At 51.1% G+C, this 22623-nt stretch overlaps 1 protein-coding gene across 1 annotated transcript; it reads right to left on the bottom strand.

Moving 5' to 3' along the window:
* Window positions 1-15219: 15219 nt before the first annotated feature.
* CLDN19 (claudin 19) lies at window positions 15220-21403 on the bottom strand. Its single transcript, XM_036257547.1, has 5 exons — window positions 21004-21403; window positions 20070-20234; window positions 19882-19966; window positions 18001-18153; window positions 15220-17316 (listed from the first exon to the last, which is right to left on the bottom strand). The coding sequence occupies exons 1-5, from the start codon at window positions 21224-21226 to the stop codon at window positions 17268-17270; spliced, it is 675 nt and encodes a 224-aa protein (XP_036113440.1). The 5' UTR covers window positions 21227-21403; the 3' UTR covers window positions 15220-17267.
* Between the last annotated feature and the right edge of the window lie 1220 nt (window positions 21404-22623).

The following is a 22623-nucleotide window of genomic DNA, read 5'->3' as shown; positions in this document are numbered from 1 at the left end:
GCACAGAGGCCCCAGCATGAGATCGGAGCAGCCATGGGAGGGTGGAAGCGTGCTTTGCAGCAAGAGCAACAGTGGTTCCTCATTTGGCAACTCTTCTCCAGCCTTTTAATAATTACAAATACCTCATCCCTTTCGTCAGAAGACCTATGACTGGAGCCGAGTTTACATGGGGAAGTGGTAAGGAACTGGGTGCCATATCCCATCAGCATGTGGTATGTTCTTTTACCTTTGCTCTCATCTTGTTGATCATAATTGGTAGTCCTAGGCAGTATTGTGAAAGAGTGATTGGAAAGGTAGTAAATGTTATGCATTGATGATACTGCTAACAAAAAAGTTTGTAGTTAAGTCAATGGGTAATTTATCAGTAAATGGCTAAAGCATTTCTGTATAATAGTAAAAAAAAGTATAAAGGAAATGTATTTAGGATTCTATTTTCAGAATCTGGGAGGAAGCACAAGTATTGACTAAAATTGAGGTTTTTGTGTTCATAGAGATTGAGATAACAATTCATCCACTGACTCAATTTAAGTTTGGTAAATTAAAAATCATCTCAGTGGGTCTTAGAAAAGATGGACAGGAACGTGTTGCTCGCCACATGGATGTGTTAAGTGGCTTCATGTTGTGGACATCAGAAGGCACATATTCAAATTGTATTGCCTACTGCTTCTAGGCTACACACCTGTTGTACACAATAGTGAGAAAGGGCACAGTAAAAATATGGTATAAAATACTAAAGGGTACACCTGTATGGGACATTGCAAATGGAGCTTGCAGGACTGGAAGTTATTCAGGGTCGGAATGGAGAAGGAAGGCCCAGGACATGACTGCACACTACTGTAGTTTCATAAACTCCCGCAAGCCCTCCCCACCGCTTGCTTTCTAACAGGGACAGAAATAGAATGTCAAGGTGTCAGTGCTGCTCCCTCAACAGGATGTTAGCTGGATCGATTTGGAATACCAAGGAGAAACCAGCTGGTCAAAGTGTAGCTCACCATGATAGTGACTAAGGAGGGAGTAAAACTTGGCCTGAGGGTCTGGAGGAATAATTAAGATGGAGAGAGAAAGGAACATAGGGGGTTGTCATGGCAATGTGGTTTTGGCTATTGCATGTTGTAGCAATAGATTAAGGGACTTCATGGTATGCATGATAAGCGGGTGGGGGTGTAGAGCTGAGGACTCAGTATTTGACTTAGGAAAATTTTTTACTTCATTACCAGGCAGGTCTGGCTCAAAGGGCTCTCTAGCATTGAATTGATGGAAGAAATAAAACTTGTCCATGCTATCATTACCACCAAAAAATACTCCAAAGTACAGGGGCAGGCTGGCTCCACACTGCCACACAGAGCTTTTACTGAAGCTATTAGGGTAGCTCCTGTGGGCCTGTTTCCTTGTACAGGATCTGAGGTCCTCGAAGGCTTGACTGCAATGCTCTCTGAAGACCAAGGTAGCTCTGGGAGGGCTGGAAGACAGGCTCCTCTGCCTAAACCGGTCAGTGACTGGGATGTCATCTGTGCACTCAGCTGGGGTGCTGTGAGAGATGGGATCTATTGCCAAGCCCCACAGTGATCCCATCAGAGAAATTCCTGAGGCCACACACCCTTCCATTTCTTAGAGGAAATTCAGCTTCATTATCTTTCGGGACCATCTAAGCGGTTCACCATTGACCAAACATCATTATGTAGTGTGTGACTGTGAAATAGTTGTCTTAGAGAATTGGAAAACAAATATATACTAGGGAAGTAGCATTTCCAGCAGGTGAGGGGTTGGGTTTAATCAGGGCCTTGCCAGCTAACTTCAGCAGGAAGAAAAGAGCGAAGATGGGATGTAGGGATATAGCTGACAGTAATGTTCCCAGCTTCCTGTCCTCCATTCCCAGATCCAGGGACGGGTCCTGATTAGCCAAAGCTAGTAAGAGCAGAGCATTCTCTGACGAATTGGTTAAGTGTTCCAAGTTGACACAATGAGTAGGAGTACTAATTGAAAGGAGTTGGAAGAATATGAGGTTGTCCCAGACTGGCATGCTTAACCTTAAGATGTGTAGTTACGGGTAATGACATGTAGGTTATGGTCATGTGAGTGGAAGACGGGAAGAAGAGACTAGAAGTGAAAATAGACAATGGGCCCAGCTGGTGTGGCTCAGTGGATTGAGGGTTGTCCCATGCACCAAGAGGTTACCGGTTTGATTCCCAGTCAGGACACATGCCTGGGTTGTGGGCTTGTTCCTCAGTAGGGGGTGTGTAGGGCACAAACAATTTTTCTCTCACATCGATGTTTCTGTCTCCTAAAAAGTCAATAAAAACATGCATTAAACAATAGTAGCCCTAGCTGGGTTAGGTCAGTGGTTAGAGCGTCGGCCTGTGGACCAGGGAGTCTCGGGTTCGATTCCAGTCAAGGGCTCGTACCTCAGTTTCGGTTCGTTCCCAGCCCTGGTCGGGGTCGTGTGGGAGGCAACCAACCAATGTATCCCTCTCACATCGATGTTTCTCTCTTCCCACTCTATTTGAAGATAAATGGAAAAATATCTTCAGGTGAGGATTTTTAAAAAAAATATTGAAAAATAGTGGTTTCTCAAGGCATCGTGATCGCCACAAGCAATGGTAGAAGTAGGAGGTGTGGAGAAGACCATGATGGTGACCCTGGAACTAAAATCTTCAAAGAATGCTGCTAGATAGTGGGTTTACTCTGATGGTGTGGGCTTCAAAGAAATTGAAGTTGTTGAGGCCTTACGAGGGGGAAAGATGGTTTAGAAGTGGCAATGGTATAACAGGAGACCTAGCCCACCACCAGGCACCATGGCTCTTGGTTTAGAAGGAAGGGGGGGGGGGGGGGAAACATCGCTGAAAGGGCTTTGAGGGAAGCAATGTCCTAGGAGTGAGTCTAGTCAGAGGTAGAGGAAGAAGATGAAAGAGCATTCGGAATAGGCTGGTAACCGAATTCCAGAGGACACAGAGGAAGCTAACAGGCTTAGTCCTGCGGTTCTGCTGGAGGAAGGACTAGTCTGATGCCAGTGAAGCTGGCTTTGTGGCTGGGAAGGAGCAGAGGAACTCTGCCTCTCCCTGCTTGGGCTCGTGCCCCAAAGAGAGGAGGGCCAGATTACTGCTCAACTTACCTTGGCTATTGTTACAGGAATACTGTAAAAATCCACTGAAATAATAGCTGTAAGAATTGTAAACAGAGTGAAGACCATGAGCATGTGACTTGCAGACCTCTAACTACAGGGAACATAACTGACCCAAGATGCTTTGCTCTGAAATCTACCACCATGTTTGCCCTGAGGCCGCACTCTCCAAGTGCTCCCAAGCCAGTAAGTGGCCTTGGCAGAGATTCAGAGCAGTCCTGTTCCTGGGAGGCAGGGGACTTCCCTGACAGCCGACTTTGGCTCAAGGACTCCCTCAATGACTTTGCCAAATTTTCTTTAGACTACATGGTGGTGTAGGCTGCTTCCACCTGATACTCCTTCACTCAGGCACTGTGATGGCTCTCCCAGCTCCTGCCCATTTCTCTACAGATGTTCCCCTTTAAAAATAAAATCCTTGCATGTTTGTTTGTTTGTTTTAATCCTCACCCGAGCATATTATTTCCACTTTAGTTCAGATAGAGTGAGAGGGAGAGAAAGAGAGAAATATTGACATGAGAGGGACACATTGACTGGTTGCCTCCCACACAACCCCAACCAGGGTCAGGGACGAACCAAAACTGAGGTACATGCCCTTGACTGGAATCGAACCCAAGACTCACTGGTCCACGGTCCAATGCTGTAACCGCAGAGCCAGACCGGCCAGGGCAATCCTTGCATATTTAATCTTATTTGGGGGTATACTGCTTGGAGGACACAGACTAACATGAAAAAAGCATTAAGAAGTCAGGAAATGAGAAAAGATTCTGAGAAGAAAGCTGAGTAGGAAGTACCAGGAATCAGTTCCCCAGCCCAGAGAAGTACACTGGCAGAATCGGTCTGCTGTAACCGTTTTGGAGCTCTGCTGTCTGTTGAAGACTTGCAACATCCAGATAAGGCTTAGATAGTAAATTGAGGTTAATTTTGGGAATTTCAGCTCTTAGCTCGGCAGCAGCTACTCATCCCCAGCCCAGCCCTGTAGCAGGCAGTTGTGTACATGTTCTTGCGGAGGTTTGCACACAGCTTGCAGGAGCCAGAATGGGCAATAAGGATCCTGTCCTCCAGATAACAGGATCTGTGTTCTGATTGTTGACTCTTGCTTTCTGGTCAAGGAGGTACAAACACAGAGGCTGCACCACTGTTGTTGCACCTACCCCATTGTTGCATCTCTCTCCTCTAGCTGAAGTTACTTCCAGGGCATATAAAGGCCTGGTGTCTCCCTCCACTCCCATTCATTAGTTTTTTTCTCCTTTTGGGAGCCATACATGAAAGACTAGGGGACAATCAAAAGCAATCACATATGCGGAAATTAGAAAATCACTGCACAAGCCCTGGCCGGTTTGGCTCAGTGGTTAGAGCGTCGGCCCGTGGTCCAGAGAGACCTGGGTTCGGTTCCCATGAAGGGCATGTACCTTGGTTGCGGTTTGTCTCCGGCCCTGGTTGGGGTTGTGCAGGAAGCAGCCACTTGATGTGTCCTTTTCACGTCAATGTTTCTCTTTATATAATCCTTTCTCTTCCCTTCCCTATCTAAACAAAAAAGGAAAAATGTCCTCAGGTGAGGATAAAAAATAAATGAAAAAGTAGAAAGTTACTGCACGTGCCCAAGGAAAGTCACAGTGTCAGATGAGACCTGAAAAGACCTTAAATTTACACCTTAAGCTGATCCTTGGCATAGAGACCGCCTAGAGCAATAAAAACAAAACAAAAATACAGCAGCCCTAGGGAAGAGAGACAATCTGCTTTCCAGAGTTGCCACATTGTTAGATCAAATGGCTAATTTTTACAATAACAACAAAAATCATGAGACATGCAAAAAAAAAGGAAATGTGGCCCACTCAAAATAAAAAATAAATCAACAGAAACTATCCATGAGAAAGACCTGAGAGCTGATCTACTACTAGACAAATACTTTAAAACGCTGTCTGAATGATGCTCATAGAACTAAAGGAAGATGTGGAGAAAGTCAAGAAAATGATGTATAAACAAAATGGAAATCTCAAATAGAAAATGAAAAAATTCTGTAGCTGAAAAATACAGTAACTGAAATGTAAAATTTAAAAAAAAATTTTTTCCCTTTATTGATTTTAGAGAGAGGAAGTGAAAGGGAGAGAGAGATAGAAACATTGATGAAACGAGAACAGTGACTGGCTGCTTCCCGCATGCCCCCCCACTGGGTATTGAGCCCACATCCTGGGCATGTGGCCTGGACAGGAATCAGACTGGCGACCTCTTGGTGCATGGGTCAGTGCTCAACCACTGAGCCACACTGGCTGGACTGAAATGTGAAATTTAATAGAGGAACTCAAAGGCAGATTTGAGCAAGCAGAAGAATCAATGAACTTGAACATAGCACAAATGAAATTATTAAGTCTCAGGAACAGAAAGAAAAAAGATTACAGAAAAGTGAGCAGAGTCTAAAGGACCTGTCAGTCACCATCAAGCAGACTAACACAGGTATTGTGAGAGTTCCAGAAAGACTGAGAGAATATTTGAAAAAATAATGGCTGAAAATGTTCTAAATTTGATTAAATACATGAATACAACCATACAAGAAACTCAACAAACTTCAAGTAAAAGACTCATACTAACACACATTATAATCACTGTAGAAAGCCAAAGACAACGAGTGAATCTTGAAATCATCAAGAAAGAAGGTATCCTAAATTAGATTATCAGATTTTTTTAAAAAATTTTTTCTTTATTGGTTTTAGAGAGAGAGGATGGGAGAGAGAGAGAGAACATCAATTGGCCACCTCCTGCATGCCCCCTACTGGGGATTGGGCCCATAACCTGGGCATGTGCCCTGAATGGGAATCAAACTGGCAACCTCTTGGTGCATGGATTGACATATATAACCACTGAGCCACACTGGCCAGGCGACTATCAGATTTCTTATCAGCAACTTGGGAGTCCAGAAGGCAATGGGCTGACATATATAAAATGCTACAAGAAAAGACCATCAACAAAGAATCCTATATCCAGCAAAATCACAAAAAGATAAGTTCTATATGATTCTACTTATATGAGGTACTTAGATTAATCAAAATCATAGAGACAGAAAATAGAATGGTGGTAATGGGGAGTTTCTGTTATTAATGAGTATAGAGTTTCAGTTTTGCAGAATGGAAAGAATTTTGGAGATGTGTGGTAATGATGGTTGCACAGTAATATGAATGTACTTAATGCCACATTGTAACACTTTAAAATGGTTACGATAGTAAATATTATGTTTGTGTATTTTACTACAATAAAGAACATTTTAAAAATGATGGAAAAATGTTAAGGAAAGATATAGGAATGCATAGTCTGGGAAAAAACAAACTGATTTTAGGGTGTTGCAATGATTGACAGATTTTATAGAAAGAAAAGTTAGGTGGCCTATTCAAGGAAGAAAACCTTTAGTGGAAACAACCAATATGTAAAAGCCATTTCATGAGGCTTTGTCATTCGTATATCATCTTTCTTTCCCATTTTTGTAAAAATGTCAGCAAAATTCATGTGCTTATTATATAATTTTCTAATGTATATTTCCATTTAAAACTATTAAAATTAAAAATAAGGAGGTGGGACTTCCGGTCAAGATGGCAGGTAGGTAAACGTGGTATCACGTCCTCCCACAACCACATCAAAGTTACAACTAAACTACAGAACAACCATCATTCGAAACCGCCTGAAATCAAGCTGAATGGAAGTCCTACAACTACGGAATTAAAGAAGCAGCCACATCCAGACTGGTAGGAGGGGCGGAGGCGGAGGGGCTGGTCCCACACCCACGTGTGGCGGAAAAAAATCAGGAGGACACCTCGGCTGGGAATGTCCTCCCTGAGGACTGAGGGGTCCCTGTCCCACACCAGGCACCCAGCTCAGGGTTCCAGTGCCAGGAAGAGAAGTCCCCATAACTTCTGGCTGGAAAAACCAGCGGAAACAGGCTCAGGAAAGCTGAGGCGGCTGGAGCCCCAGGCAGCTCCTTAAAGGGCCCGCGCACAGACTTATCAGACTCACTCCCTCAAAGCTTGGAGGGGAGGCAGCTCGAGGGGCACCAGAGACATACAGGGAAGAACTGAGTTGTTTGGCACTGGAGTGAGGGCTGGAGAGGGGGCTTTCTCCGGGACAGACGTGCTGTCAGAGGCCTTTGTTCCTTTGGTGAGCCCTTCCCTGGGGCGGCAGACAGCCACCATATCTGGGACTCCAGCAACCTGGCTCACACTGGTAGCCCGGCCCTGATGATTCCCTGAGGCCCCACCCCACCCAACTTTCAGGCCCACCAAGCTGTTGCCAGTTGCTTAACCATAGGATTGGCCTGTCTTGGATCCTGCTTCAGGTTCTCCTAAATTCTTTCAAACAAGCAGCATCTGGTCTCAGATAGCCCCATAACTCTCATTAAGTAATACATAGAAACAAACACAGGGAGGCACCCAAAATGAGGAGACAAAGAAACAGGTCCCAAATAAAAGAACAGAACAAAACCCCAGGAAAAGAACTAAGTGAAATGGAGATAAGCAACCTAACAGATGCTGAGTTCAAAAGACTGCTTATAAGGATGCTCAATGAACTTAGTGAGAACCTCAGTGAACCTAGTGAGGGCCTCAAGAGCATAAAAAAGGACCAGTCAGAAATGAAGGATGCACAGTCAGAAATGAAGAAGGCACTAACTGAAATAAAGAATAATTGACACAGACTCAATAGTAGAGTAGGTAAAGCCAAGAAGCAAACAATTGATTTGGAATATAAGGAAGCAAAAAACACCCAATCAGAACAGCAAAAAGAAAAAAGAAACCAAAAAAATGAGGATAGTGTAAGGAATCTCTGGGACAACTTCAAGGGTGCCAACATTCACATCTTGGGGGTACCAGAAGGAGAAGAGAGAGAACAAGAAATCGAAAACAAATTTGAAACAATAATGGCAGAAAACTTCCCTAACTTGGTGAAGGAAACAGACATACAAGTCCAGGAAGCACAGAGAGTCCCAAACAAGAAGAATCCCAAGAGGCTCACACCAAGACACATCATCATCAAAATGTAAAAGGTTCAAGACAAAGAGAGAATCTTAAAAGCAGCAAGAGAAAAGCAGTTAGTTACCTACAAGGGCATTCCCATAAGACTGTCAGATGATTTCTCAAAAGAAACTTTGCAGGCCAGAAGAGAGTGGCAAGAAATATTCAGAGTGATGAAAAGCAAGAACCTACAACCAAGATTACTCTATCCTGCAAAGCTGTCGTTTAGAATCGGCCATATAAAGACTTTTCCAGACAAGAAAAAGTTAAAGGCGTTTATCACCACCAAACCATTATTATATAAAAAGATAAAATATATGAACAAACAATGGCAATGAATACATATCTATCGACAATGGAATCTATAAACAAAATAAACAGGCAGAACAGAAACAATCTCATAGATACAGAAAACAATTTGTTGGTTGCCAGATGGGAGGGGGATTGGGGGAATGGGTGAAAAAGTTCAAGGGATTAAGAAGAACAAATTGGTTGCTAGACTGACAAACCTCAAAGGGAAGGGGATTAGGGGGTGGGAAGAAATAAACCAAAGAACTTATATGCATAACCAATGGACACAGACAACAGTGTGGAAAAAGGCAAGAGGGAGGCGGGATTGGGGAGGAGGAGGGTCAATGGGGAAAAAATGAGGAACATCTGTAATACATTCAACAATAAAGATAAATATTTAAAAAATAAAATTAAATAAATAAGGAGATGATTTTATCACCTAGCCAGTTTGACTCAGTGGTTGGACCATCAGCCAGCAGACCAGTGAGTCGTGGGTTTAATTCCGGTCAAGGGCACATACCTCAGTTGCAGTTTGTCCCTGACCCTGGTCCAGGCGTGTGGGAGGCAACCAATCGATGTGGCTCTATCACATCGATGTTTCTCTCTGTCTCTCTCTCTTCCTACCTCCCACTCTATCTGATAATAAGTGGGAAAATATCCTTGGGTAAGGAATAAAATAAATAAGTAAGTAAATAAATAAATGTGATATGATTTTTGTTGTTGTTGTTGTTAATCTTCACCCAGGAATATTGTTTCCATTGATTTTTAGAGAGAGTGGATTGGAGGGAGGAGAGAAAGAGAGAGAAACATAGATGTGAAAGAGACACATCAATCAGTTGCCTCCTGCACATGCCCCAACTGGGGACTGGGATTGAACACGAAACCCAGGTACATGCCCTTGACAGGAAATTGAACCCAAGAATCTTCAGTGTGTGGGCTGATGTTCTAACCACTGAGTAACAGCCAGGACAGGAGGTGATATAATTTTATTTTATTGATTTTTTTTTTAATGTGAGAGAGAAACATTAAGAGGCTGCCTCCTGCACGCCCTTTACTGGGGATCCATCCCGAAACCCAGGCATGCGCCCTGACCAGAAATCAAACTGGACCTCTCAGTCCATGGATTGGCGCTCAATCCACTGAGCTACACTGGCCAGGCGAATTTAAAATTTGTTTTCTTTATTGATTTTAGAGAGGAAGGGAGAGGGAGAGAGAGGTAGAAACATTGAAGAGAGAGAACATTGATTGGCTGCCTCCTGCATGACCCCCACTGGGGATTGGGCACACAACCTGGGCATGTGCCCCGACCAGGAACCAAACCGACGACCTCTTGGTGCATGGGTCGATGCTCAACCACTGAGCCACACCGGCTGGGTGCCGGGCGAATTTTAAAACAACTCTGTGGTAAGTTTTGTATGTGTGTGTGTGGTAATTATGTTAATACCCAATAATTCTTTTGTTAATTTGGATTGTCATGAACAATTACTTTCACAGAAGAGGAAACAAACAAAAATGTTCTACTTGAATAATAATTTTAAAATGCACAGTAAAATTATATGACGGCACTTTGAAAATATGACTTGATTTTCACCTCTGGTAATGTTGGACTAACTCTCTGCTAAAGACTGATCAAAACAGTAGACAAATTTTTTTTTTTCCTCACCCGAGGACATTTTTCCATTTTTTGCTCAGATAGAGTGGGAGGGAGAGAGAGGAAGAGAGAGAGAGAGAGAGAGAGAAACATCGACATGAAAGGGACACATCAAGTGGCTGCCACCCGCATGACCAACCAGGGCCGGGGACAAACCGCAACCGAGGTACATGCCCTTAGCGGGAACCGAACCCAGGCCTCTCTGGACCACAGGTTGACGCTCTAACCGCTGAGCCAAACTGGCCAGGGCTAGACAAAATATTTTTAAAAACCTTTCTAAAAGCAACAAAATACTGGGAGATTCCCAGGCTAGGTTCAGGAGAGGGTGGTCATGTAAAAAGTGAGTCTGATGCTCAGGGCTACTTCCCCTGAATATGTTTGCAAATCTGAGAGAGACAACAGGCTGAGTGCTGACCTGGAAGTGTGTTTGCTGGAGGGAAGAGTTTAGAGTCCAGGACCACTAACTGTGGGAACCCTTGTGAACTACCCCATGCTCTGAGTTGGGGACCTCAAATGGTTGTACCATAGAAGTACATCGAGCCAACCCTCACATGCATTGCAACCTAACTGGGCACCCAGAAGTCTGAACTTGGATAAAGGTAATCCAGAATTGTCAGTGCCCCCAGGCACCAAGCTAAAGCAAAAATACTAGTTGAGGAAAATTATATCTTCTAGGCTTTAAATTATTTCTACAAATATTTAACTAATGCCAAATCAAGTACTTATTCAAAGATAACTAGGTGTACAGAGAGACAAGGCACTGAAAAAGGACCAGCAACAACAGGCAGCAGAAAAAGACCCACAGGAACCCCAGACACCAAACATATCAGACAGAGAGCGCAGAGCAACTATATTTACTATGTTCTTGGAGACAGAGGGAGAATCTTGAAAATTTTAGATGTTATGGGCTGATTTGTATCCCTCTTCCACCCAAATTCATCTATTGAAGTCCTAGTCTCAGTACCTAAGAATGTTACTGTATTTGTATTTAGGGTCTTTAATGGGATAAATAAGGTTAAGTGAGGTCATTGAGATGATTAATCTAATATGACTGGTGTCCTTATAAGAAGAGGTGACAGCCCAGCTGGTGTGGCTCAGTAGTTGAGCATCGCCCCATGCACCAAGAGGTCGCCGGTTCAATTCCCGGTCAGGGCACATGCCCAGGTTGTGGGCCAAATCCCCAGTAGGGGGCATGCAGGAGACGGTCAGTTGATGTTCTCTCTCATCGATGTTTTTCTCTCTCTTTCCCTCTCCCTTTCTTTCTCTCTAAAATCAATAAAGAAAAAAAAAGAAGAAGATGCAATAAGGTCATGGACACACCTAGTGGAAGGACCATGTGAAGACACCAGAAGAAGGCAACCTTCAACACTCTAAGGAGAGAGCCTGGTGAATGAAACCAACTCTGCCAACACCAGATCTTGGACTTCCAGCCTCCAGGAAAGTGAGGAAATAAATGTCTGTTGTTTGTCACCCGATTTGTGGTACTTTGTTATGGCGGCCCTATCAAACTAATAAAAAAGGGACCCGGGAACTGTATAAATGGACACAGCATATTTAAAGAGAATTAACCAGGGGGAAACCAGAGAATAACATAATACCTCAGAGAAATCGATGGACAGATTGATTTATTTATTTTTATCCTCACCCGAGGACATTCTTGCATTTATCTTTGGATAGAGTGGGAGGGGGAGAGGGAGGAAGAGAAAGAGAGAGAAACATTGATGAGAGAGACACATCAAGTGGTCACCACCCACAACACCCCAACCAAGGTGGGGACAAACTGCAACCAAGGTACGCACAAGACCCCAACCAGGGTGGGGACAAACTGCAACTGAGGTACGCACAAGACCCCAACCAGGGTGGGGACAAACTGCAACCAAGGTACGCACAAGACCCCAACCAGGGTGGGGACAAACTGCAACTGAGGTACGCGCCCCTAGCGGGAACCAAACCCAGGTCTCTCTGGACCACGGGTGGATGCTCTAACTGCTGAGCCAAACCGGCCAGGGCTCAATGGACAGATTTAGAAGCTGATTAAACACAGTTGCAGACAAAAGTAGTAGACTCTGGTTTCCTTCAACTATCTCTTCTTTAATTTTAGATAGTTGAAGGAAACCCTTTGTAATGACTTACAGAGAACAAAAAATTTGGAAAACAGAGAACAACTAAGAGATAGATAATATAGTAAGAAAATCAACCAGACTATAATTGGAGCCACAGAATAAGGGGGGGGGGGGATTAAAGAGATCATGGCTGAGACTTAGAAATAATTGGGGGTGGAGGGGTAAGACACCAAAAGAACAAGCTAAGAAGCCCCAAAAGATTAGACAAAAAGAAATCCATATCTAAACACATCAACAATGGCACCACAATTGTTGAAAAGAAAAAAGGAGCCAGGAAAAAGATTAATTTCAAAGGAGTGGCATTGAAGCTGATGTTCAGTTCTCAGCAGAAACAATGGGCGCCAGAAAACAGTGCAATGGTATTTTCAGTTATCTGAAAGAAAATAACTGCAAAAGAGGATTCTATACACGGAATATGAAGGTGGAAAGGGCATTTTGAGACAAAGAGGAGAGCCTCCATTCACCAGCGAGCAGAACAAATGATCCCATTTGGAATATTAGGAGATACAGACGGAATGAAAAGCAAAGAAAAAAGTCCCAAACAAAGCTTGCCTGACCCTCAGGTGGGGTGGAAGCAAAAGATGCCTGCCACGTGGGGGGCGTAGGAATCCCATGTGGGGGGCCTAGGAATCCCACGTGGGGAGCATAGGAATCCCACGTGGGGAGCTAGGAATCCCACGTGGGCAGGACTAGGAGCCTACATTGATAGAAACAGACCCGACTGCTGCCTGGTGCAAGGACAGGGAACACTCCCACCCAAGACCCACCATCATTACGGGGCAGAGTTCAGATGCTGGGAGGGAGGAGTAAGCCCGGCCCCTGAGGCTCAGGTGCATAGGGCCTGTCTACACCCAAGCCTGGAGCAGGAGAACTGAGAAAACTCCCTTGCCACCAACATGAGCCTTATGTCATGAAACAAACAATGGCAAGCTACTGCAGGGGAGGGACACGGTCAGGGAGAGAGACCCCTCTGTGGGGCGGGCATGCAGGAGTGTTGAATGCTGAGGCTCAGGAACTGAGAAAAAGCCTGGGTTCCAGTCTCAGACAGCTCTGGTGGCACCCCGCACCCCCCCCCCCCATCAGAAGTGAGGAGTTGTTTGCTGGGCTTATCAAGTGGTGGCACAGCAGAAGAAAGACTTCGTGAACTTGACACAGGTCAGTAGAAATGATCCAAACTGAAACACAGAGAAAAACATGGAAAAAATAAAACAGAACACAATATTTAAGAGCTGGGACACAATCTCAAGCATGTAATTGAAGTAGCAGAAAAAGACAAGGAAAATGTAGCAGAAGAAATATTTGAGGGAAAAAATGGCTGAAAAATTTCCAAAGTCAATGAAAGATAACAAATCACAGATCCAGGAAGCTCAAAACCCAAATAAAATGAACACAAAACCAAAACAAAGATAGAGAATATTTGGAAAGCAGCCAGAGAGAAATAATACGGAACAAAAATAAGAATTATAGCAGAGTACATTTGAACACCAAGTAAGCTGGAAGAGTCTATGATGACATCTATAAAGTACTAAAAGTGGGGGGCAGGGGTCAACCCAGAATTCTATACCTAGTGAAAAGATCTTTCAAAGTTGAGGGTGAAATAAAGATTTTTTATTTTGACGATAGGTGAGCCCAAAGCTTTCCTTCCCAGCACCATCTTGGGAGTTGCCCGCGTTCTCCTAAACTTCAGTGTGTGCACACGCCACCTGGAGATCTGGAAATGTCTGTTCCACGTGGTCCGGGTGATGCCTGAGATCCAACTGGTGATTTCCAACTGGTGATGCGATGCCGCTGTCGGAGGACTGTGCTCTGAGTAGCAAATCCTTAAAGCATTCGTCACGCTCATTCCGTGGTCAGCGGGGGGATATTACATTGTACAACGCAAAAAACGTGGAGGGTTTTCAGCCTTTTATTTATTCCACTTGCGAACATCCACACAGAGAGAACAGAGTGAGCCCCTCAGTACCACTGGTCACCAGTCTTATTTTATAACTTTCCCTGCCCCTAACCTTTTTGTTCCTAGAGTATTTTAAAGTAAAGTCAGCCATTGTATTATGTCTGTGTGCACTTGTATTATATTATGTCAGATAAGGGTTAAAAAAAAAAATAACCACGGCCCGGCCGGTGTGGCTCACTGGTTAAGTGTCGACCCACGCACCAAGAGGTCGCCGGTTCAATTCCCGGTCAGGGCACGTGACCAGGTTGTGGGCCAAATCCCCAGTTGGGGGCATGCAGGAGGCAGCTGATCAATGTTTCTACATTTCTCTCCCCCTCTCCCTTCCTCTCTCTCTAAAATCAATCAATCAATCAATCAATCAATCAATCAATCAATCACTGCAGTGTCATTATCACACAAAGGAATAATGCCTGTGACACAGAATTAACTGTAAATCCTTGACATCATCTAATGCTCAGTCCATTTCCAGGTCCTTGGACACCGGCAACAGAGGAGTCCCCTGGCCGGCTCCTCCAGTGCCCCTGAGCTACTTGGGCGTTCCTTAGGGGCCAAGCACACAGGTGTAATACTCCCCAAACCTGCCAATTTCACTCTTGGGGAAACAGTGTTTTCTAAAAACAATGGCAGAAGCTTTAGGATCATACTCTTTGTCTCCGGCTAATTCTTTAGCCTTGAGGCTGGGACAGGACACAGGATCCAGCCCTGAGGCCTGGAAAGTTGCCCCTGCTGCAGGCTGACAGACCAGGTGACCTGATGTAGACATTTGAAACAGTTTGCTTCCGGAGAGAGGTGGGGGATCAGGCTTCCCAAACTCTCCTCGCCTCAAAGCCTTCCAACCTCTCCAGGCATCGCCCGCTGCCAGCACCCCCATGTTCATCGGTGTGGTGCCCGGCCTCCCCGCTCCGAAGTCTGGCTTCCCTTCAGGAAGGAGCACGCGGCTGGCTCCTGGGCTGGCTCCTGCCCTGCGCCAGGCCTGCCTGCGGGCGCGCAGCTGGGCTCTCCCACCGCCGTCCCTGAAGCCCTCGGGGAGCCGCCAAGTCCTGTAACTGCAGCGTCTGGTTCTGTCCTGTTTCTGACAAGACCCAGAACACAAGGGTAACCCTTGGATACACCACTTACGAGTAACACTTGTGAAACACCAGCCACGAGGACACGGTGCCCCTCACAGTCCCGCGAGCCCTGGCCTGAGGGCACAGGCTGGGGCCTCCTGTCTCCTTCCTTCCTCAGAAGCTGGTGCCATCACACTGGCTTCTATGCGGGGCAGTGGACCTTTGCTCGGTGACAGTCTTGAGCCTCTGGTGGACCCTGAACCTTGAGAGACGACACAGTTTCCTGGCCAACTGTCTGCTGAGTCCTCAGCCTGGGGCAGAGAGGTCGAGCCTCTGGGCCCCGAGGCCCGCCCTGCTCAGCCGGGGTGACGGGAGCCATCGCCGTGACACTCAGTTTCCAGGTTCCGGATTTGGTGTCAGTCGGGGCTCTTCGGGCCCTGTGACAGAAACCACACCCGGAGTTCTTTCCGCAAAAAGGGGTCTATTTATTGAGAGATGGGGGACTCTCGTGGAACAGCCTGGTCTCTGGAGAGGCAGAGGGAGACGGGACTTCCTTTCGTCTTTTCTCTCCTCGCCTCCTGTAGGTGTCTTTCCCCCTGAGACCCCCTCAGAGGAGCGAAAACGTGGCCCCAACTCTAGGCCTCACAGAGGTCTGACCACACACTGCAGTCCCCTGGGAGCCGCCTGAACTCAGATGCCAGGCCGACTGAGTGGGGATGTGGGGCGGGGGTGGGCGTGGAGCCTGGGTGTCAGCTCCCCAGGCGACTCGAATGCTCACCCCACGTGAGAACAGCCGAGACACCCGTACAGTGTTTCACAGTTCTCTCCCATGGCGGAGGGGCAGGAGGCCAGTACACCCATTTAGGTCACCGTTGGCCCCTCTCTGGCCACCCCCTCTAACCAAGGCTGGACGGGCCTCATGAAACAGCCATCCCAGGGCTCCCCATGGACGTGCGGCAGCTGCCCAGCCAGGGCGCCCCACCAGGCACCCCACAGCAGCTCGTCTCTCCTCCAACCCTCCTACCCCTTGGAGTGTCCCCGACAGTCACCATGCTGGGGTTCTCTCTCACAGTCAAGCTCTGGGAGACGGCTGAGTTGTGTCCTTGGGGTTTGTGGCTTACGAGAGAGGTGGTCATGGAAAGGTGGTGGAGGAAGCCAGAAGGAAGCTGGCTGGGGGGCATCAGGCAGGCAAGGGACAGTCACGGTCAGCTCTTTCCACATTGGGGAGAGTCTCGGGGTCCAGGAAGGCCGTTTGGGTGGGGGAGGCCTGAGCGTGAGGGGAGGGAGTGATCTGGGTTTGTTGTCCCTGCATTCCTCTGAGGACTCTCTCCGGCAGGCCAGGGGCGGTGCCTGGACTTAAGGCCCAAAGCCCTTCCAGCTCTGACTGCCCCCCGGGTGAGGCTGGAGCCCACCAGTCTGGGCGTCCTCAGGCTGCTCCCTCCCTGCTCTGCTCTTGGACAGGGACATCTGGGGCCTCAGCAGACTGGTGGGTATGGAAAGGGGGCAGCACTGGGTGGGAGCAGAGCGTGGGGCTTCCAACCTTCCTGAGGACGGTCCTAATGCCTGAAAGGCCCTAATGTCCTCCCCCCAGTCCCTTCTCCACTTAGTGAGTCTCCATTGTCCCCTCACCCTGGTCAGATCCCCAGAACCCAGCTGGAGGGCCTCCCAAGGATGCTCCCCTCTCTCAGGGGGGCTCCCAGGGGCGGGCAGAGTGACAGGGATGGGACTGTGTCTCTCTCCAGACCAAGGGCTCCCTGACCCCGGGGCCGGTGTCCAGAGCTGGGCCAGCCTCCCATCAAGCAGGTCCTGGCGACAACTGGAGGCCAGGCTGGGCGGTTCCTGGGCAGGGGGCAGGCGTCCCGGACAGCGTGGCCGTGCTGTCTCCCCATCGTGGACCTTTGTCTCCCCATCGTGATGCCCAACAACCCCAGGGACTGGCTCTGACCTCTCTGAGCCGACCCCACCCTGGCCATGCCAGGGACAGATCAAATGACACCACACTTAAGGCTGGATGTTCACTCTCTTTCCAAAAAATACCAAACACAGTCTGGGTGTGGCAGGGAGACAGAGCCACGCTGGGGGCCTGGACATTACACACCCAGGGGGACCTTGGAGGAGGCAGACAACTTAAGAACTGGTCTGAAAGTCAAAAGAGAGGACAGTTGGTTAGTGGGGTGAGCAGTGGGGGGGAGGGGCAGGGCGTGGGGTTCAGGCCCAGGCACAGGGACTGGCCAGTGGGGTCAGACCTGAGTCCTCACAGCAGCCCTGCCTGGGGTGCATTCCCCGGGGTGTAGCCGGCCTGGCCTTGCCCTGTGTGGGTGTCCACGCAGAGCTGGGCTGCTGGAGGAGCTGACCTGAACTCAGAGACAGCGGGGCCAAGCCTCTCGGTCTCTCTGAACCTGTTTCCTCCTGTGCAATGTGGGACATTCGCCATCCCAGCACCGCCTGGGTGGCTGTGAGGAGCCAAGGGCTCTGGCCACCCCAGGGCACTGGGCTCCAAGGTCCGTCTTTATTGCTGTCCCCAGGGCCCGGCAGTGTAGTGTAGACACGCACGTAGCCCTTCAGTGAGTAAATAAGCCTCCGGGAGGACGCTGGTGCCAGGACTGAAACAGGCCCAGGCCGGCCGCCCTGTGCACCTGAGGGCGGGGTCCTGCCTCTGGCCTCTGAGTGTCTGGGTCTCAGAGTGAAGGGTGGGTGCTTATGTGGGGGACAAGCTGCTCCGAACCCTGACGGAGCTCAGGACACCCTGCGTCCTAGGCCCGCCCGGGTGCTGCAGGGGCACCGAGCGCCGGGAGGGAGACTCGGGGCTGGGCTCAGACGTACTCTCTGGCCGCCGCGGACGGCCCGGGCCGGTAGGGCTGCGGGCTGCTGTTGACTCTGTCGGGCTCTGGGCACGTGCAGCAGAGGAAGGAGCCCCCCAGCATGGCCAGGCCGGCGGAGGCCCAGCCCACGAACAAAGCCGGGCCGAACTCGTACCTGCAAGGGGTAGGGAGGGTGCCGTCAGGCTGGCTGCGCCCCGGCCCCCGCCTTCACCAGGGGCCCTCACGCCTCGGCCTGGCGGGGCGGCAGGGTGCGGGGAGCGGAGACGGGGCCTCGCAAGCCTTAGCAGACCCTCGGGATAAGCTGGGATGAAGGCTCATCCTTCCTCCACCCCCACCCCAGCACGTGCACACCGCGCGGGGCGGCCCAGACCCATGGGGGTTGCTTCGTGCAACTCGGGCCCCTTTCCTGCTCCGGCCAGTGGAGGGGGTGTGGGCGAGCCCGCAGGTCCCGCGGGGAGAGCAGGGCAACCCTGCCATCTCTCTCAGTCACAGTCTGACCCATGGTACTCCCAGCCGGGGACCCCCGCTGCCCCCCGAGAAGGGCAGACCCCTCCACCTGGCACGCCGGCCCGCCCGCCCGCGCGGCGCCCTGGATCTTCCCGCCTGTGCCTTTGCCGCAGGCGCCCCCTCCTGGAGCGTCTGTGGCTCTGCGCCTCCCGTGCTCCGCCTTCAAGGCCCCGCTCAGCTCTCTCCTGGAGGGGATTTTCCCAGACCCTCTGTCCCCCCCAGGACCGCGCTGGCTCTCACTAGGCGGCCTTTCAGTCCCCTGCTTGCTCGGCACCCTGGGGAGGGACTGGAGGGCAGACAACGCCCGATTTGTCCGTATCCCCAGGGCCCAGCACCGGGCCTGCCGCCCAGGTTGCCTTGGGGAGTGTGAAGGGATGAAGGGACAGCGTGAGCCGGGCATCCCCCAGCTGAGCTGCCTTCGTACTTGACAGGTGTTCATGGCTACAGCTGCCAGTCTCAGGGAAGGAGTCGCACGCCTGAGGTCTCATCTTTCTTCCCTCTCCATACCTATGCCTCCTCCAGGGAGCCCTCCCAACTGCAACAGCCCAGGCATCTTTTCTCATCACTGCCCCCACCCCACCCCTCCACTCCCCCGCCCCCATCCTGGGCCTGTGGGGATGTCTGAGGTTGGGATTGTTCCATTCTCTGCTCCTGGTAGAGCTGAGAGGTGAGGGAGGAGCCACAGGGGCCCAGGCCCTTCACAGAGCCCCACGCATGCCCTGGGCCTTACATGTCCTGAGCATTCTGCCTTCTAAATGTCTCCAACCTGCCCTTCGCTGCTGCCCTGGGCCCAGGCCTTTGCCACAGCACCTTTCTGGTCTTACCCCTCCCCCACCATTCGTCACCGGTGGGACTGCCAGCTGCCTGTGGAACAAAACCTTCCTGTCGCTGCAGGGCCCTCCATGATCTGCCCTATGGCTTCTCCAGCCTCAGCTGTCGCCTCCCACCCAAAGTACTGACTGCCTCCTGTAGCCCTCACCAGGACCCGGGCGGGCACTGTGCTGTCCCTTATCTGCAAATCTCATGGAACCCTCACAGCCACGTGTGAGCTGGGTCCTAGCTCCATTTCACAGGGAGGAAACCGGCACAGCCAGGTGAAGGAGCCAGCCCGTCACATAGCCAGCGCGTGAAGAGCTGGGACCTAAGCCCAGAGCCAGGCATTAGCTCCTGGGGTGTCCTCCACAGGCCCTGCCCTTCGGGGGCTTGGCCACCCCCTCCTGGTTCCCTGCTCCAGAGAGCTTCTCAGTGACAGCACCTGGGGCTGTCCCCTGTTTCCCCCTCCAAGTACCCTGCAGGATAAAGGCCAGTTGCCCCAGAGGCAGTAGAAAGGGAGGCCCAGTCTGTCCCCTGGCCCAAGCCATGCCTTGGCACTCACCTGGCATTGACAGGTGTGCTCGGGTTGAAGAACTCCTGGGTCACTAGGGTGGCATACCAAGAGACTGCAGTCAAGGTGCAGAGGCCTAAGGACAAAAGAGGGGGTGCTCAGCTCTGCCCCCAGCTGGCCACCAGTGTGGGACTACCTGTCACGGCCAAGAGGGTGGAGAAGGAGCCAGGGGCACTCACCTGCCAAGAGGAAGAGGGCACCCCCAGAGATGGCAATGCGGCCCTTGGCGATGGGGTTGCTGTCTCCAACCCGGGTGCACTTCATGCCGACGACACTGAGGACCATGGCCACGAAGCCCAGGAGCACGGCCACCACCATCAGGGCTCGCGCTGACTGGATGTGACCTGGGGGGTGGGAGGGACTGAGCTGTTGTGGGAGAAGTGAATGGATGGGAGCAGCTCAGGGATACCAGATGTCTTTCTGGATCCGCGTGGTGGGGACGTGAGGGCAGCCTGGCTTTGGCTTGTGGGCCCTGGGCAGAGGGTGGGTGGGCCGGCCCCAAGCCAGGGACAGACCTACAGCGGTGCCTGCTTAGGAGCCAACTTTTCAGTCTCAATTCCACACCCCAGGAGGAGGAAGAGAGGGACCTGTGGGCCCGACCACCAGTGTGTGCACATGTGTGTGTGGGTGTGTGTGCACATGCGTGTGTGTGGGCGTGTGCACGTGTGTGTGCACATGTGTGTGTGTGCATGTGTGCGGGTGCCCCTGAGTGCTGGCATGCTCTTCTAGCCGGCAGGGCCAGAGTGTGCGTGCACACAGGCCTGTCTGCCTGCAAAGCACAGGGGGATGTGGAGGGGAGGGTCCTGACTGAGCCTTTCTGAGTGCCAGGCCCTCACCTCACCCGACCCTTCCATCAGCCTGTAAAAGGCACAGCACTCCCTTTACACACGGCGACATAGGGACACAGAGAGGGTCTCGGCTCTTTCATGGTGACAGAGGCAGAGCTGGGATCTGGACCCACGGCTGCCAGAACCGAGAGCCCCTACCCTCTGTGGGGCACCGGGCTGGCCTAGATTTTCCGAAGCGCGAGGGGCAGGGGCGGCAGAGTGGAGCCCAGCGGAGGGGGCCTGGGCGAGCCCTTCCGCCCCCGCGCCGCCGCCGCGCGGGGCCTACCTTCCAGGGCGAGCAGCGAGTCGTAGAGCTTGCACTGCACCTGCCCGGTGCTCTGGGAGGCGCAGGACATCCAGAGCCCTTCGTACAGGCCCACGGCGGTGATGATGGCGTCGCCTGCATAGGAGGACTGCTTCCACTGCGGGAGGGCTGTGCTGGCGATGATGCCCACCCAGCCGCCCAGGGCCAGGAAATAGCCCAGGAGCTGGAGGCCCGAGTTGGCCATGGCCCAGGGAAGGAGGCTGGGGGGTCCCAGAGCTCAGGGCTGGGCCACGGTCCCTGGGGGGGCCGGGGTCATGGCCAGGTGAGCCAAGCGCTGGGCGGGAGGGGTGCAGCAGTGGTAAGGAGAGGTGGCAGCCCAGCCACGGCAGCCCAGCAAAGGCAGCAGCTGGAGCTCTAGAATGCAGGGGGAGGCCTAGGCGCTGGCAAGGCCAGGGGCCCGCCCACAGCAGCCGGCTAAGCCAGGGCAGGTCCCAGCAAAGCTGCCCAGCCCCCTGGGGGTGGGGAGCTGGCCGTGGAGCAGGTGGGTGCCCCTGCCCCTCAGGGATGGAGAATGGAGGGACTGGGAGGAGGGATCCTATGAGTCCTTGAGGGGACCTTTCTGCCAGGGAAACCCCCTTAGGAGCCTGATGCCAGTCAGTGCCCTAACATTCTCCTAATCCCTACCCCAAGCACCAGCCCAGAGATGACGGGCTTTGCTCTTGCATGGCTGAACTGACCTGGGGGATTCTGTCCTTTCTGCCTAAGACAGAAAGGAAATGGAATTCCAATTTGCAGCAGGTAAGACTAGAGTAGACATCAGGAAGAACTTTCTGGAGAAGACTGAGACCAGATATGGAGAGATTGGGCTTTTAGGGAGAGGAGGGTCCTGGGTACCTGGGAACCATGTGTATCAAAAACAGGGGAGGCCAGACGGAATATGCACTGTGGGGTCTGTTTGAGATATGAGGTGGGCAGAGGAGGGGCCCCATCAGGGCTGGGCCAGACCCGGCTGCTGGTCAGCAAGGACCCGGCAGGGAGGTGGGAGAGCGCGCCAACCTGGCATCAGCCTGAAGGAAGGCAGACTGTTCAGCCTGTTAATCCCCTTGCTGGCTGGCTTAGCAGCTCCTGCTGAGGCCGGAGGCACTGGGCCCTGGGCCCCAGCTCCAGAACAGCCTGGTGGGGAGGGAGCACATTCCTGGGGTTCAGGCTACCCCCTCCTCGCACCCACCTTCCCCCCACCCCAGCTCAGCCCTCTGGAGCAGGAGAATATTTAACTCTCCTGGACCTCATTAGCAGTCCCCTCACGTTCAGCTCAGCCGTGGGTGCAGGGGGAATGTCACAACCCGCTCCCACTCCTGCAGCCCCTCCCACAGCGCCCCCTCCTTCTCTGGGGGCCACCTGCTTTTGCTGGCCTGCACTGGGGGATGCAGGGTCCTGCTGTGGACCACCCCAGCTTCCTCCCCACAGCCCCGGCCCCCCTCGACAGGGACGTGTCCCCAGCCTGCACCCTTGCATTCTTCACGTGGCTATGCAAACGAGAGGGTGCCAGGCACTGCCCAGACAATGGCTGCCCTGTGTGCCCGCCCACGGCGTGGGCCCCTGGTATGGCCCGGAGCCCCCGCCCCTGGGAGCTGGGGGGCA

This window comes from Molossus molossus, unplaced genomic scaffold (assembly GCF_014108415.1).
Source record: "Molossus molossus isolate mMolMol1 unplaced genomic scaffold, mMolMol1.p scaffold_m16_p_12, whole genome shotgun sequence".
NCBI lineage: Eukaryota > Metazoa > Chordata > Mammalia > Chiroptera > Molossidae > Molossus > Molossus molossus.
This window is presented reverse-complemented; position numbering and strand designations above follow the sequence as displayed.

Bases quoted from the DNA above. Each gene is read 5' to 3' on its own strand.
- CLDN19 (XM_036257547.1), bottom strand. From the start codon at position 21,226: ATGGCCAACTCGGGCCTCCAGCTCCTGGGCTATTTCCTGGCCCTGGGC. The intron at 18,154-19,881 runs GTGAGTGCCAAG...TACCCCTTGCAG, and splicing joins AGCACACCTGTCAATGCCAG to GTACGAGTTCGGCCCGGCTT. The intron at 17,317-18,000 runs GTACGTCTGAGC...TTTGACTTTCAG, and splicing joins CCGTCCGCGGCGGCCAGAGA to ACCAGTTCTTAAGTTGTCTG.